Source organism: Thermobia domestica, chromosome 7 (assembly GCF_964235325.1).
Source record: "Thermobia domestica chromosome 7, izTheDome1.hap1.1, whole genome shotgun sequence".
NCBI lineage: Eukaryota > Metazoa > Arthropoda > Insecta > Zygentoma > Lepismatidae > Thermobia > Thermobia domestica.
The window spans coordinates 191,624,428-191,646,978 of record NC_137460.1 but is presented as its reverse complement, the minus strand read 5'-3'; the positions used below and the strand labels follow the sequence as shown (position 1 = coordinate 191,646,978).

Sequence of the window (22,551 nt, the reverse complement as noted above, 5' to 3'; positions counted from 1 at the left end):
GGTTCAGGTCTTCTCCTACTAATCTTGTTATTCCCTCTGCAATCGTGCTGTGCTACTCCAAAAATTCCCTCGAAAACATTATTGCCAGTATACACAAAACCGAACATAATTTTGTTTTTTGCTTATATTTTTATTATTTTATTATATTTTTTGGAAATATCTCCTTAGATGGATTGCTTTCTATTATCTCCACGTACTAATAACTGAATTTTACCAATAAATATATGGAAAATGGAATAATTGCGAAAAATTGTGAGTTACAGTATACGCGCAATATTTTTTGCGCATGGGAGTACATGTTGTGAATCTGTTCATCCTACTGTACAGCAGCTATCTAATATGTCACTAATTTAACCTTATGTAAATTTTCCGTTATTAACTTTGTATACTTGTGTATTTTCGCCACAAGAGCTTTCACAAACGACAAGAATTATGTGAAATAAATGGATATCGCAAACATACGAATTTTGAGAGACCATACCTGCGAATAGTTTAATAAGTCTGTTAACGTCTAAATTTATATGCTGAATCAGTTCAATATCACTATAATCAGGATTCTCCTCATTCGGAGGGCACGCACTGAGCTCCTGCAATCTGCAAGGAACAAAATAATACAAACAAAACGTTAAGACTACTTGCAGGTGAACTTATGAAATGACTATTTCTAGATTTAAAAAAAAAAAAAAAATCACTTAACCCTAGGAACACCAAGGGGGCCTGGGAGGCTCACAAATTATTTCTGTTACATTTTGTAACATTTCTAATTGGATAAAAAGTCTGAAAAAGATTAACATTTTTAGGCTTGACTCCATTAATCATAAAACGCACTTGCTTAGTTTTTATGTTTTGTTTTTCTCCATTTATAAATAAAGAAAGCGTTGTGGGCCTCAGAGGCCCCTTCCTTGGTAGTACTAAGGAGCTATTCACCGCATACGCTAACTGTTACATTCTAGTGTTTTGGCTATTTATTGTATTTTCCTTTGAAACAATTTTGGTATTACAACATGCAGGGATACTCTGAACTATTATTCTGATGCAGTGTTGCCATAAAATATTTATTTTCTGATTTTTCTTTGGAACCTAAATATTTTATCTTCTATTACTTTATTCCTTCAATCCTGTTAACACCTAAATATGTCACTGTAAGAAAATCAAGTTTCAATAGTGATGGGAAAGACTTATGCTGCTGCTGCAACTTTGCTTATAACTATTTTTAATTGTAGAATTTACAAGCAGCTGCCTGCAACACTGACTGAAGAAGCATATTTGATAGGAAACTGTCAGTTTGTTATTCTGTGACTATATATGGGAATCTGCAGCAGCACTGGAACAACAGCAAATCGTGTTCCTTGTCAAAGTTTAATTGAGAAGGAACTTCAAGAAATTTTAAATGAATCTGACATAGAAGGTAGTAAGGTAGCGAAGCGGAAATAAACTGTCGGATTTCGATGCAGAAGACAGAGATATAATCATTTTATTTCATAATACAAATAAGAAGCAGTGGTACATATGTTGCAGTGAATACCTTGTAATATTCATGATGCTGTAGTGGTGTTAGTTTGCAAAACTGACAGACAAGTCGTAGCTTGTTTCCTTACGTTTTACATGTCATTCCATAAGTGCAAAAACATGACGTTATGGTAATAAAAAACTGTAACTTTATGATGGGTTGGTAACACTGCTTCTCTGGTAACGTTCCTTTAGTGCCCAATGAAGGTCCCCTCACACTGTCTGTTTTTTCATGGAAATAAAGTTTGAAAGAATTTCCCCATTCCAGGGATAACCGGGATTGAAAGTATAAAAGGTTATTATTTATTGGAATACTGGAAGTACACCCCACTCTTCCCCATTTCACCCCACTCTACTGTACCACCACCGAAATGTGATTAGAAGCTGCCTTTGCACACATACTAACTGTACTAAGTTGCTATTGATCTGTATGATAGTTTTTCTATACAAACAAATAAAATAAATAGGTCATACTTACTGACATAAATAAAAATGGTAACTTAAATTACACATAGATAGTTGGCAGCACTGTACTTAGAAACTTAGTAATAATGACGAATAAAAATATATTATGTCTAAGACATTCCAATTCATTTCAGATAAGATAAAGTATTTTCCGTAAGAAATAATGACCTTTAAGTTGCGGGCCTCAGAGGCCCCCTCGTTGGTGTTTCATTTAACTCAAAAATACCTTGGTGTTCCTAGCGGTTTTAACAATATTAATTTTCTATCCCCTTCCCCACTTCGCAAAACAACACACAAACGAACTATTTTTTAAAAAAATCTACTACCAGAACAATTTAAGAACTTTCTCATAATAGCCTCCGGTAGGAATACATAAGTAAGTGTATCTTCTTTCAGAGCATGAACAAGTGGTCCATCATAATTTTTAACATTCCAAAAATGCAGAAAGATCGAAAATTACAGCTTATAGGTCTTAACTGAAACATCTTTGACCACACTAAGAACAAATATAATATTTTAGTCAAGAAAATTACAATAACCGAAGTAAATGTTAACATTTTCCATTCTACGCTCGAGTCTAGCTCGGCAATACTATACCAGCAATAGAAATAAACAATATGTTTACTCTGAAATAGAATGTCTAAATATTTATTTGCATTTCGCATTCCCACCTTTTATCTCTACCTGATCTTTGAAACCGCACTAAACTGACAGAAAGCTGGAATTTGCTATATAAGACCATGAGTGAAAATATTGTACATAGAAATGGACAAAAGGCTTACCTTGCAGATATCCTATTAAACACTTGACTGAAGAAATTCAAACTTAAGGCAAACAACACTTTCGACGCCAAATGTTTCAGCTGAGGAACATACGGATTGTCATATGGTACATCTGGAAAAAATAAATAATAAAATAAAATTTTTTAAAAAAACTTATAATATGAGCACGTAAGTTTATTGTGAAACGACGAACTTTTTTACTACAAAATAAGTGTGCAGGGGAGGACGCCGAGATTCCTCCTGGCGTGATTTGTGCCACTTAGACGTTAGGTTGACTCCCTAGGCTGTTAGGCGTAGTTTCACAAACTTACATGCTCATGTTGCAGGGTTTTTTTTTTTTTCCTGCGAACTGCAGGTTTTTTTTTCTGCGACTGAAGAAACAGATAATTAAACGCCCTATTGTACGAAGTAAAAGAGGAGGCACAAAAGTTCTTACCCTCACGATAATCGAGATGTGTTACTAACGTAAAAACTTTCACACTATTAAGTTGGCAACTTACTAATGTGTGTTTCTACAAGTCCTGTTGAATTGATTTTACAGTCAGAATATTAGACAGTGGCAACGTGTTGGGCAAAATCGAATACCGAGCTGTGATTAAGTTCCTCCATCTTCAAAGAAAATCGGCACCAACTATACATGAAGATAACTGTTTATAGTGTATGAAGAGTAATGCCCATATGACACAGTCACACGCAGAAAAAGGAAATTTTAATATGGACACAAGTCTACCGGATGACCCAAGAGGTCGTCCCTTAATAGCTACAGACCTAAGCGTGGTGACAAAAGCTGAGTGTCTAATATATGTGTGACTATTATTTAGATAGGAAGCTGAACTTTATACTGAGTGAACATTCATCCATTACCTCGTACATGACATTCTGCATATGAACAAAGCGGTTTTCTGATTCTTGGCATTTTCTCAAAAACAGCAACGTGTGCAATGTACACGAAGCATTGTGTACCAACATTACAAAGACATGGATGTTTTTGTACACAGATTAGTGATTATAGATAAATGCTGGGAATATGTATTTGACTCCGGAACCAAAGAAATGAGGGAAAAATGGAAACATACTTTGTTCTTCATCAAAAAGACTACAGTGCAACATTTTTCCAGCAAGAATATGTTGTCACTGTTTTCGTACCATAAAGGTATCATTTTACCCGACTGCTTACAAAAAGAGGGTACCATCACAGGGACCTGCTGCAAACGTTGCGGGATGCTATTAAAGCAAAAAGACACCGTTTGGTCTGGAAAGGTATGTTGCTACTATCGGTTAATGTACTGGCACACAGAGCAACAGAAATACTCACTACTGTACACCAATGTGACTACGAACCTTTGCTCCACCTACCATATTCCTCCAATATGGTTCTGTTCTATTATTTTCTTTTGATAAATATGAACAGATATTTGCGAAAGATGAGATGTCATTAATGTGATGGAAACCTGGTTTGCTTCTAACTCCGTAGACACATGTAGATGGTATGAACGAACTGATCAATACATGGACAAGTGTAAAGCAATACCAGGTGAATATGTAAAGAAGACTCCAGCTCACCTCTGTCATGGTGAAGATAAGAATTTTCTGGCCTTTCCTTATAAAATGTTAATTACATATTCTCTGATTACTTATAAACTTTTAATATTATCATGTATCCTGCTGCTGCGACGCATAGTATTTGCTCGTAAGGCGGAAAGAATTTTTGGCAACTGTGGGAAGAGAATAGAGGTATTAATGAGTATGTATGGGACCAGTGATCACTACGAAATGATCCTGGTTACATCTCAGAAACGAATGATTTAATATCCAGTGTGGGTGTCTGTATACCATCCACATGTAAGTGGGGAAAATTATATCGTTTTCAACGAGAAATGGACCGATGAGTAATTAGCAGTGATTCAGCACATGAGAGCAATGAATGATAGAGCTCCGGTTCACTTTCATGCGGATGTACGCCTCTATTTAGACTACACAGTCCCAGGAAGGTCGATTGGACGTGGAGGACCTACAGCATGACCTTCCCAGTCTCTAAGCCTCAGTCGTCTAGTTTTTACGTTTGGAAACACCTTAAAATTGCGTTCCATTTTACCCATATTTGTGACGTGCATGGTTTGAAGCAACGTCTATATGATCCGTATCACACTGTTTGACATGATCCAGCGATCTTTCAGCTGATTTGCCAATCCATAAAACGTGCAACGCTCGAACTGCAGCCATGGCAGACAATCTGAGCATTTGCTTTAGACAATGGTAGGTAAGTCATATTATTACAGCCATTCGAAACGAATACATGCACTTTCACTTTAAAAAGGCAGTATACAATCATGCACAACGGGTCATTCGGTTTGTGAGATATATACATCTTGCAAACGAATTATCGTTTGTTAGTTATCCGTAGTTCGATACATACTCATGTACAGTGTACACCTATGTAGCTTCTCAAAGTTGCCAGGAATCTTTTCCGGCTTATGAGAAAATCCCATGCACCGTCATTCATTACATGATTCTGATACGTGTCACTTCGGATATGGAAGGTTAGGTGTCTACAATGAGCACATAGTTCGCCAAGTTCAGTTCAAACGTTCATTGTTTCATGATTTCGAGCGACTGTAACTCCTAAACTAATTACTTACTGAAAACTTTCAGTCTTGTTTCCAATCGTAGAATAACCTCCTCAACTCTATCTTCATACTTCAGAGAGTAAAAATTTATTTCATCAAGTTAAAATATTATCATGGCCCTCCCCGCTGCTAGTGGTTAATGTGTGTGCCTTTGACGCACTAGGCTCTGGGCTCGACCCTCGGTAGGAAGGCCTTGCTCTATATAACCTCACAGCTAACAAAGAGCATAAGTATAAATAAATTAATCGAACAATCAATCAAAACTACCATCACACAAGATAGTAACAAAAAAAAAAAAAAAAAAGTGTTAAATATTTTGCCGATGTTGATGAGATAGTGCTTGAAGTAGGAAGGGAAAGAGTGCTCGATCTATTCCCATTTGGTATCTTAGTTTAAGCCCTGAAAATCTGACTTTAATTACTATATACATTGTAATGGTTGTATGATCTCTAGCATTTTGCACAGGGATGCGAGAATTAACGTAGTAAACGAAAACTATGAAATGTCGTGTATACACTACTAAACTTTAACCAACGAAGACACACTTTACTAACAACTTACCAACAAACTGACAAATCTCTCGTAACAATAACTTGACATTCATTGCTTCATCGTAGCGTGTGGTGTCTTTCGGTTGACCGCTGAGGCATTTTTCCAGCGTGTCCATTACTATCAATAGAGATTCGTAGTAATTTTTCTCGAAGTCTGCCCCATGGGGTCTTGGTCCACTCATTACAGACAGGAACTGTAATGAAATAATTTAAAACAGCTACGTTACTAATATAAGTACAAGCAGGAAACAAAAACTACTATTTCATTCAATCATTATCTCAGTTTCCAGCTTCTCACCCTTTACATATTTATATCCACATGGCGTTAGCAATCTGTAAACACGTACAGGACAAGACAGTCAGGTGGAGAACTGGACCTTTTGTTCTAGGTAATTTTTGTGATCCTCAGCTCCAAAATAGTTTTAAGCTCAAGCAATTGCAGAAGGGTTGGCAGGAAATGTCACGAAAGAATTTATATTATGATGCAGCTTGGGGTTAGTTTTAACCTGTGAGACTAAGATAAACAAGATGTATCGAAGATAATCAATACATGTTTTAAAGCCAAATATAAAGAATATATCATTACATGAATTTGTAAAATTCTGAAGAGAGTACTATTAGGACGACTAAAGAATAAAAGTACGATTTGAAGTAAGAATAAGGTTTCCTGATTTATATTATACAGAATACATTAGTTCTGATTACTTCAGCAATACTATTCCCGATAGTTTAACATAATTGTAATTAATCTACTAACACTATCTGGTCTTCTTGAAGGAACTAGAAAGGATAGAAAGTGCCTCTATTTTTATAAAGTAACAGAAGGTTGATCCGTCTGTGTGTGTTCAATTTTAAATCTTCACCCCTATTCATCCGAATAATTTAAACAGCAGAGAAAGCCAAAGGCTTCTAGTATGTGTGATATGAGTATCATGGCTTCCAAGCAGGGTTTGTCCAAGTGGGTCCAGCCCGAAAAAACTCGGTGGTTTTATTCGGGTTGGACCCACCTGGAAAAACCCATCTGGGTTTTTGAGCTTTTTGTTAGTATATTGTTGGAACAACTAAAGTGATCACATTGAAAGTGATTTTTACCAGATTTTGGTCTTTCTTTGGGCGGATTCGATGCTTTCGCGTTAAGGTATACAACACCTTTCAATGTAAGTTTTGAATGAATAAGAAACCTTACCTTAGCTTGAGATAATTATAGAACAAATTAATATATGTATTATGCTTATAGCCTGTTTGAAGTAAAATATGCAATTTTATATTTTAGAAAATACTTTCCGTGAATAGTGTGTTAGACTCGGCGATGCCGAGGGACGTTATCCCTCGTAGGTTTGACGGGTTTACGGCCATAGGTGCCGATACTACCAATAAATATGTAGTTCATTAGTAAAACTATGAGTATTATTTTTTATTACCTTTGATGGTACCAGAGCATTCTTCAGTAAAATTTGGTTTTCCAACAACAGTTTAGTACAGTTATTTGTTGCTGCTCTTCAAATAAGAATTCTGTAGAATTAACACCAGCAATAGCGTAAAATTCTCGTCAAATTTAAAAGCTTAATGTTTGGAGTTCCGAAGACTACGTAACGCTTACTATTTCAAGTGTTCAATTTAAAATTCCGTACTAGTTGAAGTTTTGATATACAGCACAGAAAGCTGCACTTTCGAAGAAAGAAAAAAATGTCGTGAAAGATGTGCTCCAGAAATTCCCGCAATTGAACGCACAAAGCATCGGAGTGAATACTTCAACAATAAAACCTTTATTTTACGCTGGAAGATATTTAATTTCATTTAAGACATTTTGAAACACTTATTTTGTAAAATACGAATTGCATCTTTAATTGTTTTATTTGGTCTAGGAATTAATTCGTGCGGGTGGACAAGAGATGGCGCAACGAACGGAGCGTCCCACAGTTCCGTGTATCCACACATGTGTTGCAAACCCCTGTCATCGCGTATCGTTCGTAGTATAGGGCAGTGGATTAAAGCGTCAACAACACCAGTTTGTAGTTAAGTGAACATGGCGCAATTTGTGCCTGATAAAGTGTTTTTGCGGGGTGTCCTGCTGCATTACTTTAACATGCAGAAAAGTGCGACTGAAAGTCATCGTATTTTGGTGGAAGTGTATGGTGACCATGCTCTAGCTGAGCGAACGTGTCAGAAGTGGTTTGCACGGTTTAGAAGTGGTGATTTCGGTTTGGCAGACCAAGAGCGAGCTGGACAGCCAAAAAAATTTCAAGACGAAGAATTGACAGCATTGCTCGAGCAGGATTCGTGTCAAACGCAGGAACAACTTGCAGCAGCATTAGGCGTTGATCAAACAACAGTCTCCAAACGCTTGAAAGCCATGGGAATGATTCAAAAGATGTCACATTGGGTTCCACATGAATTGAAAGACAGAGACGTTGAAAGACGAAAAACCATTTGCGAATTGCTGCTTCAACGACAGAGCAGAAAGGGGTTTCTGCATCGAATTATTACGGGTGATGAGAAGTGGATCCAGTACGAGAACCCTAAACGAAAAAAGGCCTGGGTGAAACCAGGTGAACCAGGTCCATCACAACCAAAACGAGATATTCACTGTGCAAAGGTTATGCTGTGCATATGGTGGGATATGAAAGGTGTGGTGTACTATGAGCTGCTGCAACCGGGTGAAACTATGAATGGAGAACGTTATCGACGACAATTAATGCGTTTGAAGCAAGCTCTGGCCAGAACACGACCACAATGGGAGAACAGACATGATAAACTTATTGCTCAACATGATAACGCTCGCCCACATGTCGCAAAACCGGTCAAATCCTATTTAGAAAATGTCGGATGGGAAGTTTTACCCCACCCGCCGTATTCACCAGACGTTGCTCCTTCGGACTACTATTTGTTCGATTGCATGAACAACGATTTGATTGGACAGCGGTTTACTTCTTCAGAAGATATCGAAACATGGATCCCTGACTGGATCGCTTCCAAGGATGAGGACTTCTTTCGCCACGGAATCCGTACATTGCCTGACAGATGGGCGAAAGTGGTGGCTAGCGATGGACAATAGTTTTCTTAAGGTATTTATGTATTTTGTGTTTGTACTACAGCTTCAATGTGTGCGTACCAACCGCACGAATTAATTCCTAGACCAAATAAATTAATTTTCTGGAAAGAAAAGTCTTGCGACAAGTGCTCGGGAAATTCCCGTAATTGGACGCACAAAGTATCGGAAGTGAACTTCAACAAAACATTTGGCGAATGTTACTGAGGCTCCTGCGATGATTCGATCTACATTTGTTTGTTCGTCTGGCAGTAATCACACATACTACAGGGTACCACTAGTTGTCGATGTGAGACGGTATGCGGTGGTATGCCATACCGCCTCTGTTTTTTAGTGATCAAGATATACCGTCACTGGAAAGATATTATATATGTCTTTAATAAATCCATTTTTATACACAGTAATTGACAAAGAACTTTGCTCACAAAAAGATGTTATATCTTATGTAGAAATAATTTCTAAGTTGACAGCACCGGCATTTTTGCTATCTGTTTCTTACCTTTTGTTTTTAAAATGAGATGTCTTCAAAGAAGTTCATCTAGTTTATATTTTGATGTGCCATATTTAATCGTTTCTTTCGTATGTACGTGTGTCTTCTTGTCTTAATTCATATGTAAAAGTCGTTTTGATCATAAGCGGATTCAGGGGTTGCCTGCTGTGAGGGCGATTCTTCCGGAGGCTAGGAATACCCCTGAGTCGAATGGGGGACCCAAAAGCATTCCCGCAGAAAACTGTTAATATAAAAAACTCGGTTTTTCAACATTTTCGTGTATAATTCTCTATAATACAACATAAGGGGATTTTCCCCCCCGAAATTTGTTGGCTAGGGAGCAAAGTCTCTCCATTCTCCCCCAATTCGTAACAAAAGAGAAGCTCTCCAGTGGTTGTCAGTCATTATGTAAATAGAAATGCAATCTTTCGGGCAACATACCCTCACTGTATTTCAGCATTTAGATAGCCGGTATGTCGAGTTAAAATTGTAATAAAGCATACCGCCTCTGCTTTTTTTCCACTTCGAACACTGGGTACCACTTTCGGTCTTTTAAGTTTAAATTTTTAAGGTACAAGCACGAGACACTTTAAACTTCTTGTATAGATTTTGGCGGCATACCAACGTAAAATTTCAAAATGGCGGCATTTTTTTTTTTTTTTTTTTTTTTTTCAAAATAGCTGTTATCCATGCTACAAAGCGCAATTTTCGGTCTTTCAAGTTGAAATTTTCAGAGTACAAGCACGAGACACTTTAAATTACCTGTGAGGAGCCGTAGTGGCTCAGTGGTAGAGCATTCACCTCTGGTGCATGGGGTCTTTGTTCGATCCTAGCTCGTGCCAAGTGAACTTTGTGGTGGACAAACATCACGTGCGTGGGTTTCCTCGGGTTTTCCCGTTTCCTCCCACTTTCTTCATTCCACCATTTCATTCATTTCTCATCATCACCATCTCCTTTAGTCTAGCCGACATAAGCGTGGAACATAAAAGTTAAAAGATTTCACTTCTAAATTACCTGTATATATCTTGGCGGCGATCCAACGTAAAATTACAAAATGGCGGCCATTTTTCAAAATAGCTGTTATCCACGCTACAGGGTGTAATTTTCAGAATTTTAAGTTGAAATTTTGAGAGTAGAAGCACGATACATTCTAAATTTGCTGAATAGATTTTCTCGGCGATCCTATATAAAATTTGAAAATGGGGCCATTTTTTTTTAAACAGCAGTGAATAGAAAATTATTGCAAGTTGTGATAATGATAATCTTGAAACATAAATCACATTTTAAGACTTTTACCCCAAAGACTTTGAAATATTTCGAAAAACTCCAATTAAACCCGAAAAACTCAATTACACCCGAATAACCCATATGGGCCCTGGTAGGCTGGCCTTTTTTTTTTAAAAAAAAAAAACTTTTTTTTTTTTTCAAACCCTGCTTCCAAGGTGAACTGGTTTGGGAAGGCTACGTTGTAGCTTTTCCACGTCAAGTTTTCCATGACACAGATTCAAAACAGTGCAAGGAAAATGGATGTGCACTGGGGTCAACAACCATCAAGAACAGAATTAATCGACATAAACACCATGATGTTCGAGTACTTCGTTCACCCAGTAAGGCAGCGTTTCCCAACCTTTTTCAACTTGCGGCACACTACGGGTGTAACTTGAATTCTCGCAGCACACTCATAGATATTATTATTATTATTATTATTATTTGCAAATATAAAATTCCATGGTAATTTTTTGCTATTACTGATCATTTTCTCAGAGATGAAAGCTCGATCACTGGTTTTCCCCTATGCTAATTCATTATGCTTATTTTTTATTCTAATTTTAAAATAGAAAACAATTGCAATGAAATATAGGACTCAGATTTTTAAAAATACGCTTTCTTTATCGAAAACTGTATCCAACCTTTCACTAAGAACGAAAATCACTAAATAACGAACGAACAAACAAATGTCTTGTACTTTTAACTTTGCTGTTTTAACCAAAACCGGTGCATATTATTGCAATCACACGGCTTGCGATGCGTCGAAGTCAAAACACAGCTGTTGAACAAAGTGTTGTTCTGTCATTCACGTGCGAATGAGTGTTCTACGAACTTTCACTTGACGCGTACCGTACACGTGCTTCCATTTCTCGGTGTTAGTATGACTCTCAATTGAAGCGTAACATAGCAGTTAACCGTGGAAATGTGTATGAGCTGAAATATGTTTGCTACACAGTAATAGATGTAGATTAATATATTACAATTGCAGTAATTTTTTCCGTGGTAGAAATTCATAGTAATGTGAAATACAAAAACATACATTTTTTCCTGTCTTGCAATTTGTTTCTATAGAATTAATAATTTTGTTTCGATTTCCTCGCGGCACACCAGCGATCCATTCGCGGCACACCGATTGGGAAACGCTGCAGTAAGGGGAGTACAAACAGACCATGTACTGCGATGCTTCCACTCGTAGCTCGGACGTTGCGCCGAGCGGTCCTGCAAATAAATCCTCCTACAAACGTGTGATGGTAAGAGGATTGCATGTGGTACAGTCTACTATGCGTCGCAACCCACATGGCAAATTAAAGTTCCAAATGGTGTTTAAAAGTCGTATATACGTCCTCACTTTTGTCCATCGGAAGGAAAGAAAGCCCCACTTTAGGTGTGTCTACGAACGCCATCTATCCAAGGAAAAGTTTGTTGCCACACTCGATCAAGCATGGATTTATCTATCAGACTGTAGCGAAATTCGAGCAGTAGTGTACACTAGACGAGGTGCAAAAACCCGTCCTGACCTCATCCGTCGGTGTTAAGCAAGCTTCTCGAAGAGATATTTCGTTGTCATGGGATACTGCTATGAAAGCAAGTTAACGATGCGGCAGGTGCCTAAAAACTGCAAAATCAACTCCGCATTTTATCAGCGACATATCCCCACACCAATTTATACCCAGAAGATCTGACCCGTTGAATATGGAAATGCACTAAATCAAAACCTTGTACAGTCAGAAACAACATTAAGTATAGGTTGGAGGGATCATTTCTTATACCTACAACCTATACTTTATATTGTTTCTGACTGTACTTATGGATAAGGTCTCAATCAAATGCATCCCGTTCTACACAGATATTTCTGCAACAGATGGCGGTAGACACCAGCGTCTAGGCTATTTCTTCCAGGACAAACTAGTAAAGTACGCTGATGCAAGTCCCATAGACTTTTGCGGATTTGGTCTCTTGAAAAGAGACCTTGAATCACGTCGTGCCACCACTGTCCGTGGCATCTGGAAGACCTACCAGGAAAAGTGCCTTAAGATTTCCGTTCCTGCACTTCAACGGAGCCTCCTACAATGGGAGTTAAGGTGCAGAGCTATTGCCCAGACATACGGTGCTTACATCGAGGATAATCGATGGTGGTCCCGTGGTTCCTAACGTAACTGGAGACGTCAAAATCGGACACACATTGACGGATCAACCTTTTGTGTATTCTTGCCAGGAATGAACAAAACCTCGGCAAATATCAAAAAAATCTTAGTTCATTGGATACATGAACAACACTCCTATTTTAAAGAAATGGAAAAATGCCATGGAAAGATCGTCAAAATGTGTTATGCGTTGTTGATAGAAAATTAGTAGAAACAGAAGTATACGACGTTTGTTCTTTGTCGGTACACGTTTAGTAGGTCGTTCTTCATAACCTCGGCGCTATATAAAGATACACAGCAAAACAACCAATCGTAACATTATTGACTCAATAATCATATCATTCGCCTTTAAAATTTTAGAATCAATGTATCGATGAAAGATCGTCTTATCCGTAACACGCCTAATTCTGCAAATAATAATCAAATAAATTAATTATAAAAATAAGTTCACCTTCTTTCATCAATTCAATATTTGTCTCAAAATAAGGTTACAATCAATTCTTCACCCTTTTCATATATCACAATCATCATAACCATCCACTAACAATCCAATGATAAACGAAGGTCTTCTTAACTCTTCTCAACAACAATCTATTTTGGTTAATACTTTTCCTATGTTGTAATGTATTGCTGCTTGATTTCATCGCACCACTTTGTATTTCTTAAGTTCCTACGTTCCTTCCTGTGTCTTGGTATTTCCTTAAAGGGTTGCTTTTGTTCACAGATTACCATTTATAATTGTCATACGTTCGGCCCACTACCATTTTAATATGTTTCTACAATAACATCCGTAACTCACGACATCTTTTTGATTCTTTCAGAGGGCATTCCAGCTTACTTTAATATGCTTTCTAATTTCTTCTTTAATGCCATAGGTAGTTATATGTATTCACTTTTTGTAATACTCCCATTTTATTCTCGATTTTCTGCCGTATTCCGTAAGACTTTAGAACTGATGGATGGTTCAACCCAGTTAAATATCGATCACTTTAGCTACTTCAAGCCAAGATTATTCACGGCTGTGTCCGTTGCAGTGTTCTTCGACTTATTATTTCCATCGTTGTACGATGTATCCTCCTCCAAGTATATACCTCTCTCTCTCTCTCTCTCCCTATCTCTGTTGTTCAGAATGTTTTTCTATGGTAATATGCATTCTTCGCATTTCTCCACAGGTGTTCCTTCTATACAGGTAAGAAATCTTTTTTATCAGTTTTTTTCTATACTCTTCGTTATTTTGTACTGCTCTCTTCTCTCCATTAATTCTACATTTAATTAGTTATCCGTGTTTTCTATACTATTTTGCTTTCTTTATGAATAGTGTTATCTCTAATGCTAGTCTGTATTTTTAAAATTGATGTCTCCTCCTTATTGACCACCTGCTGATCTTCATGTTCCTGGGATCTCATCGGCTTTGGATCTTCTTAAACAATTTGTCCCCTCAGACTTTTTCGGCTACCTTTTAGTTTATCTCCATTTCTCTTTGGATCTCGTTACCCTTTTCCCTAATTCCTCTGTTCTCCTCCGATATAACATAGAGTTCCTTGTCAATTTTCTGTTTTAATCCTAGACTTCTTTGTTGTCTTTACAACTTCCTCAATATTTTACCATCAAGAGCACGCACTTCGCTGGGAACTGCGCCACTGCCAGTTCCTGGAGAAAAAAACTCCATTCAGTCATGAACTACTTGATTCCCATTACTATTATTAGACTTAAGATCCAACTCAGAACCTTTTATTAAAGTAAATATTTAAACTTACTAAATAGTGAAAAACTTTCAAAATAATAAATAATACTTAAAATTCATATTAAATTTTACCGAACAACTTAAGTAAGCTGTTATGACGGGTTTGCAATCAGAAACAGCAGAACATCTTTTCTTTGCACCGATATGACATGTTCATTTTATATTCAAAATACTTTTGGTCATATTGCCATTATCCAACAACCTACTTTTCTTTCCTTTTCTAGGCGTAGAGAACTTTATTAGGACTAGACTGTGATTTCAATATATTTCTACCCTAAGGCAGATTTTGGTCACACCCGCTTGTTTCTTCTCAATCTCCTCGGACTGAAATGTAATCTGTCTACTACCCGTTTTTTTCCATCTCTTAAATAATTGCTCGCAGAATTTCTTATGGTTTCCATAGAATTCCACTGGCTATGCTCCTCCTCTATTTCTTCCACCTGTTTAAAATTATCTAGTAGGCCTAGGTTGTGTATTTTCCATTTTACGTCCTGCGGTCTTGTAGTCACCCTAACTATTAGGTTTCCCTTATTTCGTGGCTGTAAAACGCTTCTCTTATTTGTTCATGTATTTTCTCAACTTCGTTCCTGCACCTTGGCAGGCGGGTTTAAATTTACCCCAATGACGATCTTCGATTTTTATATTGAGCAATAATATACTTCCCAATTACTGCCTGCCCTATCAAATCCTATTTCTATTTTTTCTTCAGCTTATCAAAACTTTGTCTTTGCACTAGTCATATTTTTTTCTTGTTTCTATCATCTACCTTGTTTGAGGACAAAAAAGTGTTGTCGCATCACTTATTATAATATCATTACTTTTGGTGCAGTTCTGTTTGGTACAGTACAACATAGTTACATCCTATGTTGCTGAAAAAGTATGTTAGATGTGGTAGCTTTCCTTTGCTTTCCATATCCCATTGTTTCTTTCGAGTCTTATTCCCGGCTATACGAAGGTTGAGTTGAGTTGATTTTCAGTTTAATGTCCTTTCAGCAACAAGGCTATATAAGACGGGACCTACTGATTATTGTGGAATCCGAAAAACATGAGGTCCCACCGGGAATCGAACTCGGGCCTCCCACGAGAAAAGCAGCTATTTAAAGGGATCTATGAGGATGTTAGGGAACTAGTTTGAGCAATTGAGTACTATAAACTTCACGAAATTCATCACACCATCCGAATGTCCGAAAATCACTTGAACATCAGTTACGTTACTGTTTTTGTCCTGATGGCAATCAGAAAATTCCTTGTATTGAGTAATCAATATGAACTAATGAGAAATTAAATTTTGTCAAAAGTAATTCTAAAGTACTAAATATAAATAAATGAAATCCTTCCTTCTGTTTAAATAAAAAATATAAATATTTCAAAGTTCCATATTAAACCATGACCTAGATGTGAAGAAGAACGATCTCCATTTGTTAGATACTATCTAAAGAGTAATACTTTACCTCTTTATAAATTTCTATTTGGTTGGAGCTTAGCGTCCCTTTTCAGCGTCAACAATACAGGGTGGCCCAAAAGTAGGTATACAGTCCCGTACTGATCAGCTCACTGTATTTCATATCATTTCTTATTGTTATCAAACACGTAGACCTAGTTTCTTTATTATTTTTTCTTAATGTCTTTTTACTTATACCTTAAGCTCGGAACAGCAGATGGAAATAAACCCATAAACTAGAACGTTATACTTCATCAACGCAGGTGTGTATACCTACCTTTGAGCTACCCTGTACAAGACACAGACCTAACTTTTACCAGTATTCACAAATACAGTGGATGACTCCACGAATAATACGGAATGTTTATTTAACATGAAAACGCTAACAATATCAATGTTGTAAAATTCACATTCCCCTTGTGATTTATTAATCTTTTGCACAATAAAAATAAACAAAAACTCTACATACCATTTCGTTGACACGCTGAAGAATTTTTGTGAGGCCAGAAATAACCAACGAAAATTTGTATCTGCTTATCTGAATTAAACACTCCTTGTTTTGTTCGACGTTGATGCGGGAATTTGTAGTTTGTGGTCCCGTTCGACATGGTAACTAAAAAAGAAAATTATAAAAATATATTAAAATTAATTATCTTAATTACGATATTACAATATAATGATGTACTGATTACCAGAAATATTTTGAACTAAATTACAACTATCAACGACAAAGTACTAATTTATGACAATATTTTCTTTCTTCTTTGACCTATAAATTTAAAAAGAGCTTGGTTTTACTTTCTCTTGCTTAAATTAAGTGCTTTCTATTCCTTATAAAGAACATTATTTTGCTCTTCTGGAGACTTAGTCATATTTCCCTTATTTTTAGCTCCCGGCGGAAGGATACGGAAGCTTACAGTTTCACTTCAGGTGTATATATACAATAGGGTGGGCCGAATTTCAACTTTTTTCGAAAATCGATTCGGCGAAGCGTTTAAAGGGTGTCTTTTAGTGGGCAAAGTGTGCCAGATTTCTTTTTCAGAATTTTTAGTCAACGCCTTCATGTGCCGCATCGAGGCTTTATGAAAAAGGTATGCAACCCGCATTACACGGTTCAACATTTCTTTTTTTTTTTTTGCTGTGTAAAACTCATTTATTCTTTTTTTTTTTTCAGCCTTAGGGGCAGCTTGAACTATAACTAATTCATACTCCCAAAGCTCACTTAGTTCTTCGCAGTGCAATTGTTCGCTTAAAATGGCCAAATTTCAACGCTTACGGCAAGAAGATTGCGTTTTTTATTTGTATGTACAAAAACTTGATTTGTTTTTGATTAGGCTAAGAATAGAGTTTATTTACCTATTTATTTATGTATTTATTTATCTTTTCCTCTAATGCAATTCATTATCAACATTCACGATCATTTATTCTTTGATCACGAGGAGGTGACTGCACTTCGAGCTCCACCCACTTTTAATTAAGCTCTGTCTAATTTTCTGATATGGCCTTACTTGCTTTACTTTTCTAGATGGCATAGTCTTTTTCTCGATCCGAGTGTTGGCATTTTCTTGCTAGAAACCAAGGCATAGCATATGAATCCATCACAAACTGCCGACCCACACACAGATTGAGAAGCTTGCGTCACCAAACCTACCATTCACTCTACTGCTTGGGTATGGCACGGTAACGCAGTTATTTCTTCTCCGAGCATTGCAACTGACCAAATATTTTCTTCAATCTCGTCGTCGGAGAGCATCTTGGTGAGCGGAGGTTTTGCGGGGGACAAGGTCATCCACTCCAATCATGTCGCAGTAATAGTCCGCCTCAAAATTTATTTTTAAGAACTGTGAATTATTGGAAAATACATAGAATACTATCTGCTTAGATCCCGTAGGTAGAAATTGGGCTAGATTCCCAAATTCCATATAAATGCCGCGGTCATTCATAGCATGTTGGCTTTTGCTGGATGACAAACCAGACCCGGGGATAAACAATGACATGTATTGTACAAGACACATGAATGCCTCGCAAGATCTCGCTGTGCTAATGTACAAACAAAGAATGCGACATGCTTTGTTGAGCCAACGTGACTGGACCGGGTTTCTTGTTCGCAAAGTTTGAAGAACAGTATCTTGAGTGAATTGCTCTGCAGATTGCTAATAAATATTGTTGGTCCGCACTGAGGTCTTCAACTTCTGTGAATTCATCCAACCAGTCAAGATTTATTGCTTGGTATTTTACCAAGGACACTTCCTCGCACTTGTCGAGCTTTCTTCGGATGGGTCCCGAAAGTTTTTTTGGACCCGGTGCTCCCCCGTAGAGATGTCGTATTAAGTAACGAAGCGGTAGTTCATTTCCGTGAAGACGACAAGCGTTCCACTGGAGTTCTTTTTAACGACGTAGAGCCCCTTTAAATCTTCCCGTGTTGATTGGTGTACCGTCATAGCCAGCTGCTACCACCGCTGACAGATCAGTTCCGTTTTCCTCCAGAAATCCGTACGCAGACTTCGGCACGACGTTGCCCACTATTGTTAAGTGTTCTTCTTCGATCTGCCGTCGATACCAATGTTTTCCTTTTTTCGCTTGCGTTAGAGTCTGGTCTTTTCTTTCACCGAAGAAGACTCTTCTAACAGACTTCCCGACTATGTCGTTACTTTCTCGAACAGCTGCGCTGAATTTACTCTTTTTCCCTCCTAATCATATTTTTATCAATAACAAGGTTTTGCGCTCCATTTATATGTCTCCTGCATCTTGAATTGCTGCACTAGCTATTAGTGAAACTGCCCAGAGAAGAAACAACTGCGTTTCTATGCCATACCCAAGCAGTAGAGCGAATGGTGTGTTTCGTGACGCAAGCTTTATAATACACGCTCCATTGGAAAGGATGTTATGTAGAACATTAGGTTAGAGCTGGAGCGGGTTTGGTAAACTTAAACCCCGGGGGATTAACTTTATAATACACGTCCCAGTTTCCCTTTGTAGATATCAGAAAACATGTGTAGTTTACATTTTTCTTTTCTTTTCTTTCTTTTTAATCTAATGTCTTGGTGAGCATGCTTACGATCGAAAATAGTCCCAATGCGCAAGGGTACTACTTACGCCATTGTATTGTAACTGGAGCGGGCTTTGTAAAGTTCACCCCTAAGTAGCCTTACGTACGGTATTGTAATTACTGTATGGCAAGGTTCTAGAACATAGGTCCCCCTTCCCTTTTGGCCATAATAAAGACCGAAAACAACGTACCCTACGGGGCTCTAACCCGCCTTCACTCGCTCACGCTCGCTCGGCAATACTATTTCAATTAAATATTAAACTTTGTTACGGAAAGGAACCAGCCTAGGTAATAACCTACCTATATGGCGGACCTGTGTTCCAGAACCTTTCCCTACTGTATCGATAAAAGAGCACACCGTACAGTATATTTACGCCTAAATGACATTTTCTTAATCATCTTCGAAAATCCGAACTACCTGTGGTTCCAATTAGTTCGGATTTTCGACTTCCTACTGTACTTAAAAAGAACAGGGTAGGTCTTTACTTTGACTCAAACTGTGACTTTAATCGGTTCTTATAGGTTCAGTCACTTCCTGGAATTGTTTCTGCGTGAGTCACTTGTTGGAACTGTTCTTGCCTTTGGTGTGACGTCTTAGTTCATATTTTTCCCACTAGGTGTCTCTCTACAGTCATATGGTAGTTTGTTAGTGTGATGTCACATGTTCTGTGTGCTATTGCTGATGGCATGCGGGGAGCGCGTAATTGAATTTTCGTTCAATGGCGACGATCGAGTTAGGAAATCCGATTGAGAAACCGTTTCATGAATTTTATAGAAAGAATTTGAACTTGTTTTTAAATAAGTTTGTATTAGATTCGGATATTAACTCATATCGCTTTGCAGCAGAGTGTGGTTTAATTGAGTTACAGAAAACCTATCATGGTTGTGGTCTAAGGCTGAAGATATTTCCGACTTATGGTAAAAGTGGGTAAAAGCAATTATGAGTTAATTATTCATGAGTGTTCTCCTATGGCGAAATGGTGAGCGTTTTCTTTTTTTAATTCATACTATTTTAATTCTTGATTTGTTTTGCATTTGAGTATTAGGCAAAGTATTTGGTTTGCTGCTGCTTGTCCTATTGTCTTGTTGAGATGTTCTTTTTTTTTTTTTTTTTTTTGTCATGCACTGATTTATGATTAGAGACGAGTGTTATTTTTTTTTTTTTTTTAATTTTTCCCTTCTTATCTTAGCTTTATAGTAGTGGTGTGATTATTATTATTTTGGATGTTTTTATGGTACTTGAGCGGGGGGTTTGGGGGGCGGTAGCCCCCCATTTAGATCTCAAAATTGATAGTCACCGCTTCACCTGAATTGATGTTTAGTAACATTGTGGCCCTTGTACTTACAGTATAATTCTTAACATCGTACATTACTTTCACTGTGTTAGTAATTGTAATCGATTCATCTAATCCGGTTCCGGGAGCATTTTAGGAATGATTCCTAAACTGCTCCGGGAACCGGATCAGATGAATCGGTTGAAGTCACTGTTTGGCTCAAAGTAAAAATTTGCCAAGAACAGTACTACTTAACAACTTTGGGTTCACTCGAGCAGATGGTTCTACCAAATAGAAAAGTTACACGTAAAATACGATGTGAAACGTTTCTCGAGTATTTTAGAAGCTCTAAGCTAACCTGGAAATGTAAGAACTCCATGAAAATGTAAGAACTAACCTAAAAATGTAAAAGATCTGCCAACATTTGGTAGAACATCTTCCCGAGTAATGCCATAACATTCTAATTGGTCCATGTTCCGTTAAGGGGGTCCAAAACTACACTGGACCCCTTAAGCCCCTAACCTAACCTAACCTGACTTGACCTAACCTAACCTAATATAACGTTATATTATGTAATCAAACGAAAATCAATAGAAAGAAGTGGTGTCAAAGACACTGGACCCCCTTAACGGAACATTGACCTTTTAATTATCTTGGGATCAACAACACTGTTTCTACCTGATTTGATTCCTGAGAAACTGCTTTTTTGGAACATATAAGGAACTGTTCTGGGGAATCGGTTTCTTAGGAAGAGATCTGGTTAATTTTACAATGTTCGCTTTAACTGGTATCCATACGCGGCCCAAAAAAAAAAAAAAAAAAAAAAATACTCCTACTTACTGATGCGCAACTGCACTGTGTATTTTAAAGTTGACCATTGATCCCTTTACAGAATTACCTAACCAGTTACTATAACCTTAATATGTACAAGATGAGAATCCTATTTACAAACCTGCACCGAAAAGATGATTTTGTAGCCAGTATCATTATACATTATTGTAAACTTGTAAAGGCTAGGTATAAGAAATACCTGTGCTGCATACAATAAGCTTTACATACATCAACGTTTTTACGTAAAAGATTGTATATTTGTATTTTCCTTTTGTCGACAGCTTATAAAACTGAATGAAGATTTCAAACGAAACAAGTTGCCATAGCGCAATTATATTAAAAAATTATACGACACTTGAAAACAGTAATGTAATCTGTCACTGGCTTCTATGCAAGCGCAATACGCCCACACAAATAATGGGAGCCCTATTTGCACTGACAACTATCACGAGTATTGGCAAGCCTTGCATGCATTGTTGATTTCTATTTCATTTACAAAATACTACACGTAACGCCAAGTTAAACTAAAACTTTTCATATAAACTTCCATTTTTAATATTAGTTGTTTAAAAGGAAAAAATGACAGCTACATACAAGCTTATGCTTTACTAACCTGTTCTTCGAATCTAATAATTAAAGATGAAGCCCACTCCACTGGTTTTTGTGTTCCCATTGTGGTTAAACTAAACAAATTGTTTGCCTTCGTATTTTGTGGTAATCACATTTTTGATTCTATTGGTCCTGTTTACACTCGCTGAGGAGCTGTTCTCAGGCTCATCAGCGAGCACAGGAAATCAATCGATAACTGCTGCGTGCAGCGGAAATGAGCACTGAACGTCTTTCAAGCTGAAAGCTCTGGTTCAACATTAATGTTCCTCCTGTTTCACAAACCAAAGGATAGCGATTAGATTGACTTAGCGTGTGTTATTATGCACAAACTCGTTATTACATTTTCAAAGTATACAACCACACTCAGCTTACAACCAGTCGTCCGGGCAATTCCTGGTCGAGCACAATGTTGCCAACATACACAATTAAAATTTCTCTGCTGAAATAGGCGCCGAAGTTTTTTCTGCTCACAAAATATATATGTATATGAGCCACATTCCGTACCTCTCTTTCAAAAGTCTGCGCATAGCAAGGCAACGCAAAAATGCAAAGAATCATAACAATTACTATGTTGAATATTCCATTGAATTTGGTCATTATAAAACACTTCATTTCGGGTTACGTGCACAGGACCGAAACTGCATAGGATCGAAAGCAGAACCTTCATACGATCAAAATAATAAAAAAAAATACATTATTTTATAATCATCCAATATT

General features: G+C 37.3%; 1 protein-coding gene across 4 annotated transcripts in view; it reads right to left on the bottom strand.

Moving 5' to 3' along the window:
• The window catches only part of Nf1 (neurofibromin 1), a 234,845-nt gene extending 212,617 nt beyond the window's left edge, over nt 1-22,228 (bottom strand). For all 4 annotated transcript variants that reach the window (XM_081765704.1, XM_081765708.1, XM_081765706.1 and 1 more), the window contains exons 1-5: nt 21,839-22,228; nt 16,541-16,684; nt 5,945-6,128; nt 2,757-2,868; nt 482-594 (exon numbers count right to left, since the gene is read on the bottom strand). In XM_081765704.1, coding sequence (XP_081621830.1) covers nt 482-594; nt 2,757-2,868; nt 5,945-6,128; nt 16,541-16,684; nt 21,839-21,898 — 613 coding nt within the window. In that variant the 5' untranslated portion in view covers nt 21,899-22,228. The remainder of the gene's footprint in view (nt 1-481; nt 595-2,756; nt 2,869-5,944; nt 6,129-16,540; nt 16,685-21,838) is intronic.
• Nucleotides 22,229-22,551: the final 323 nt, after the last annotated feature.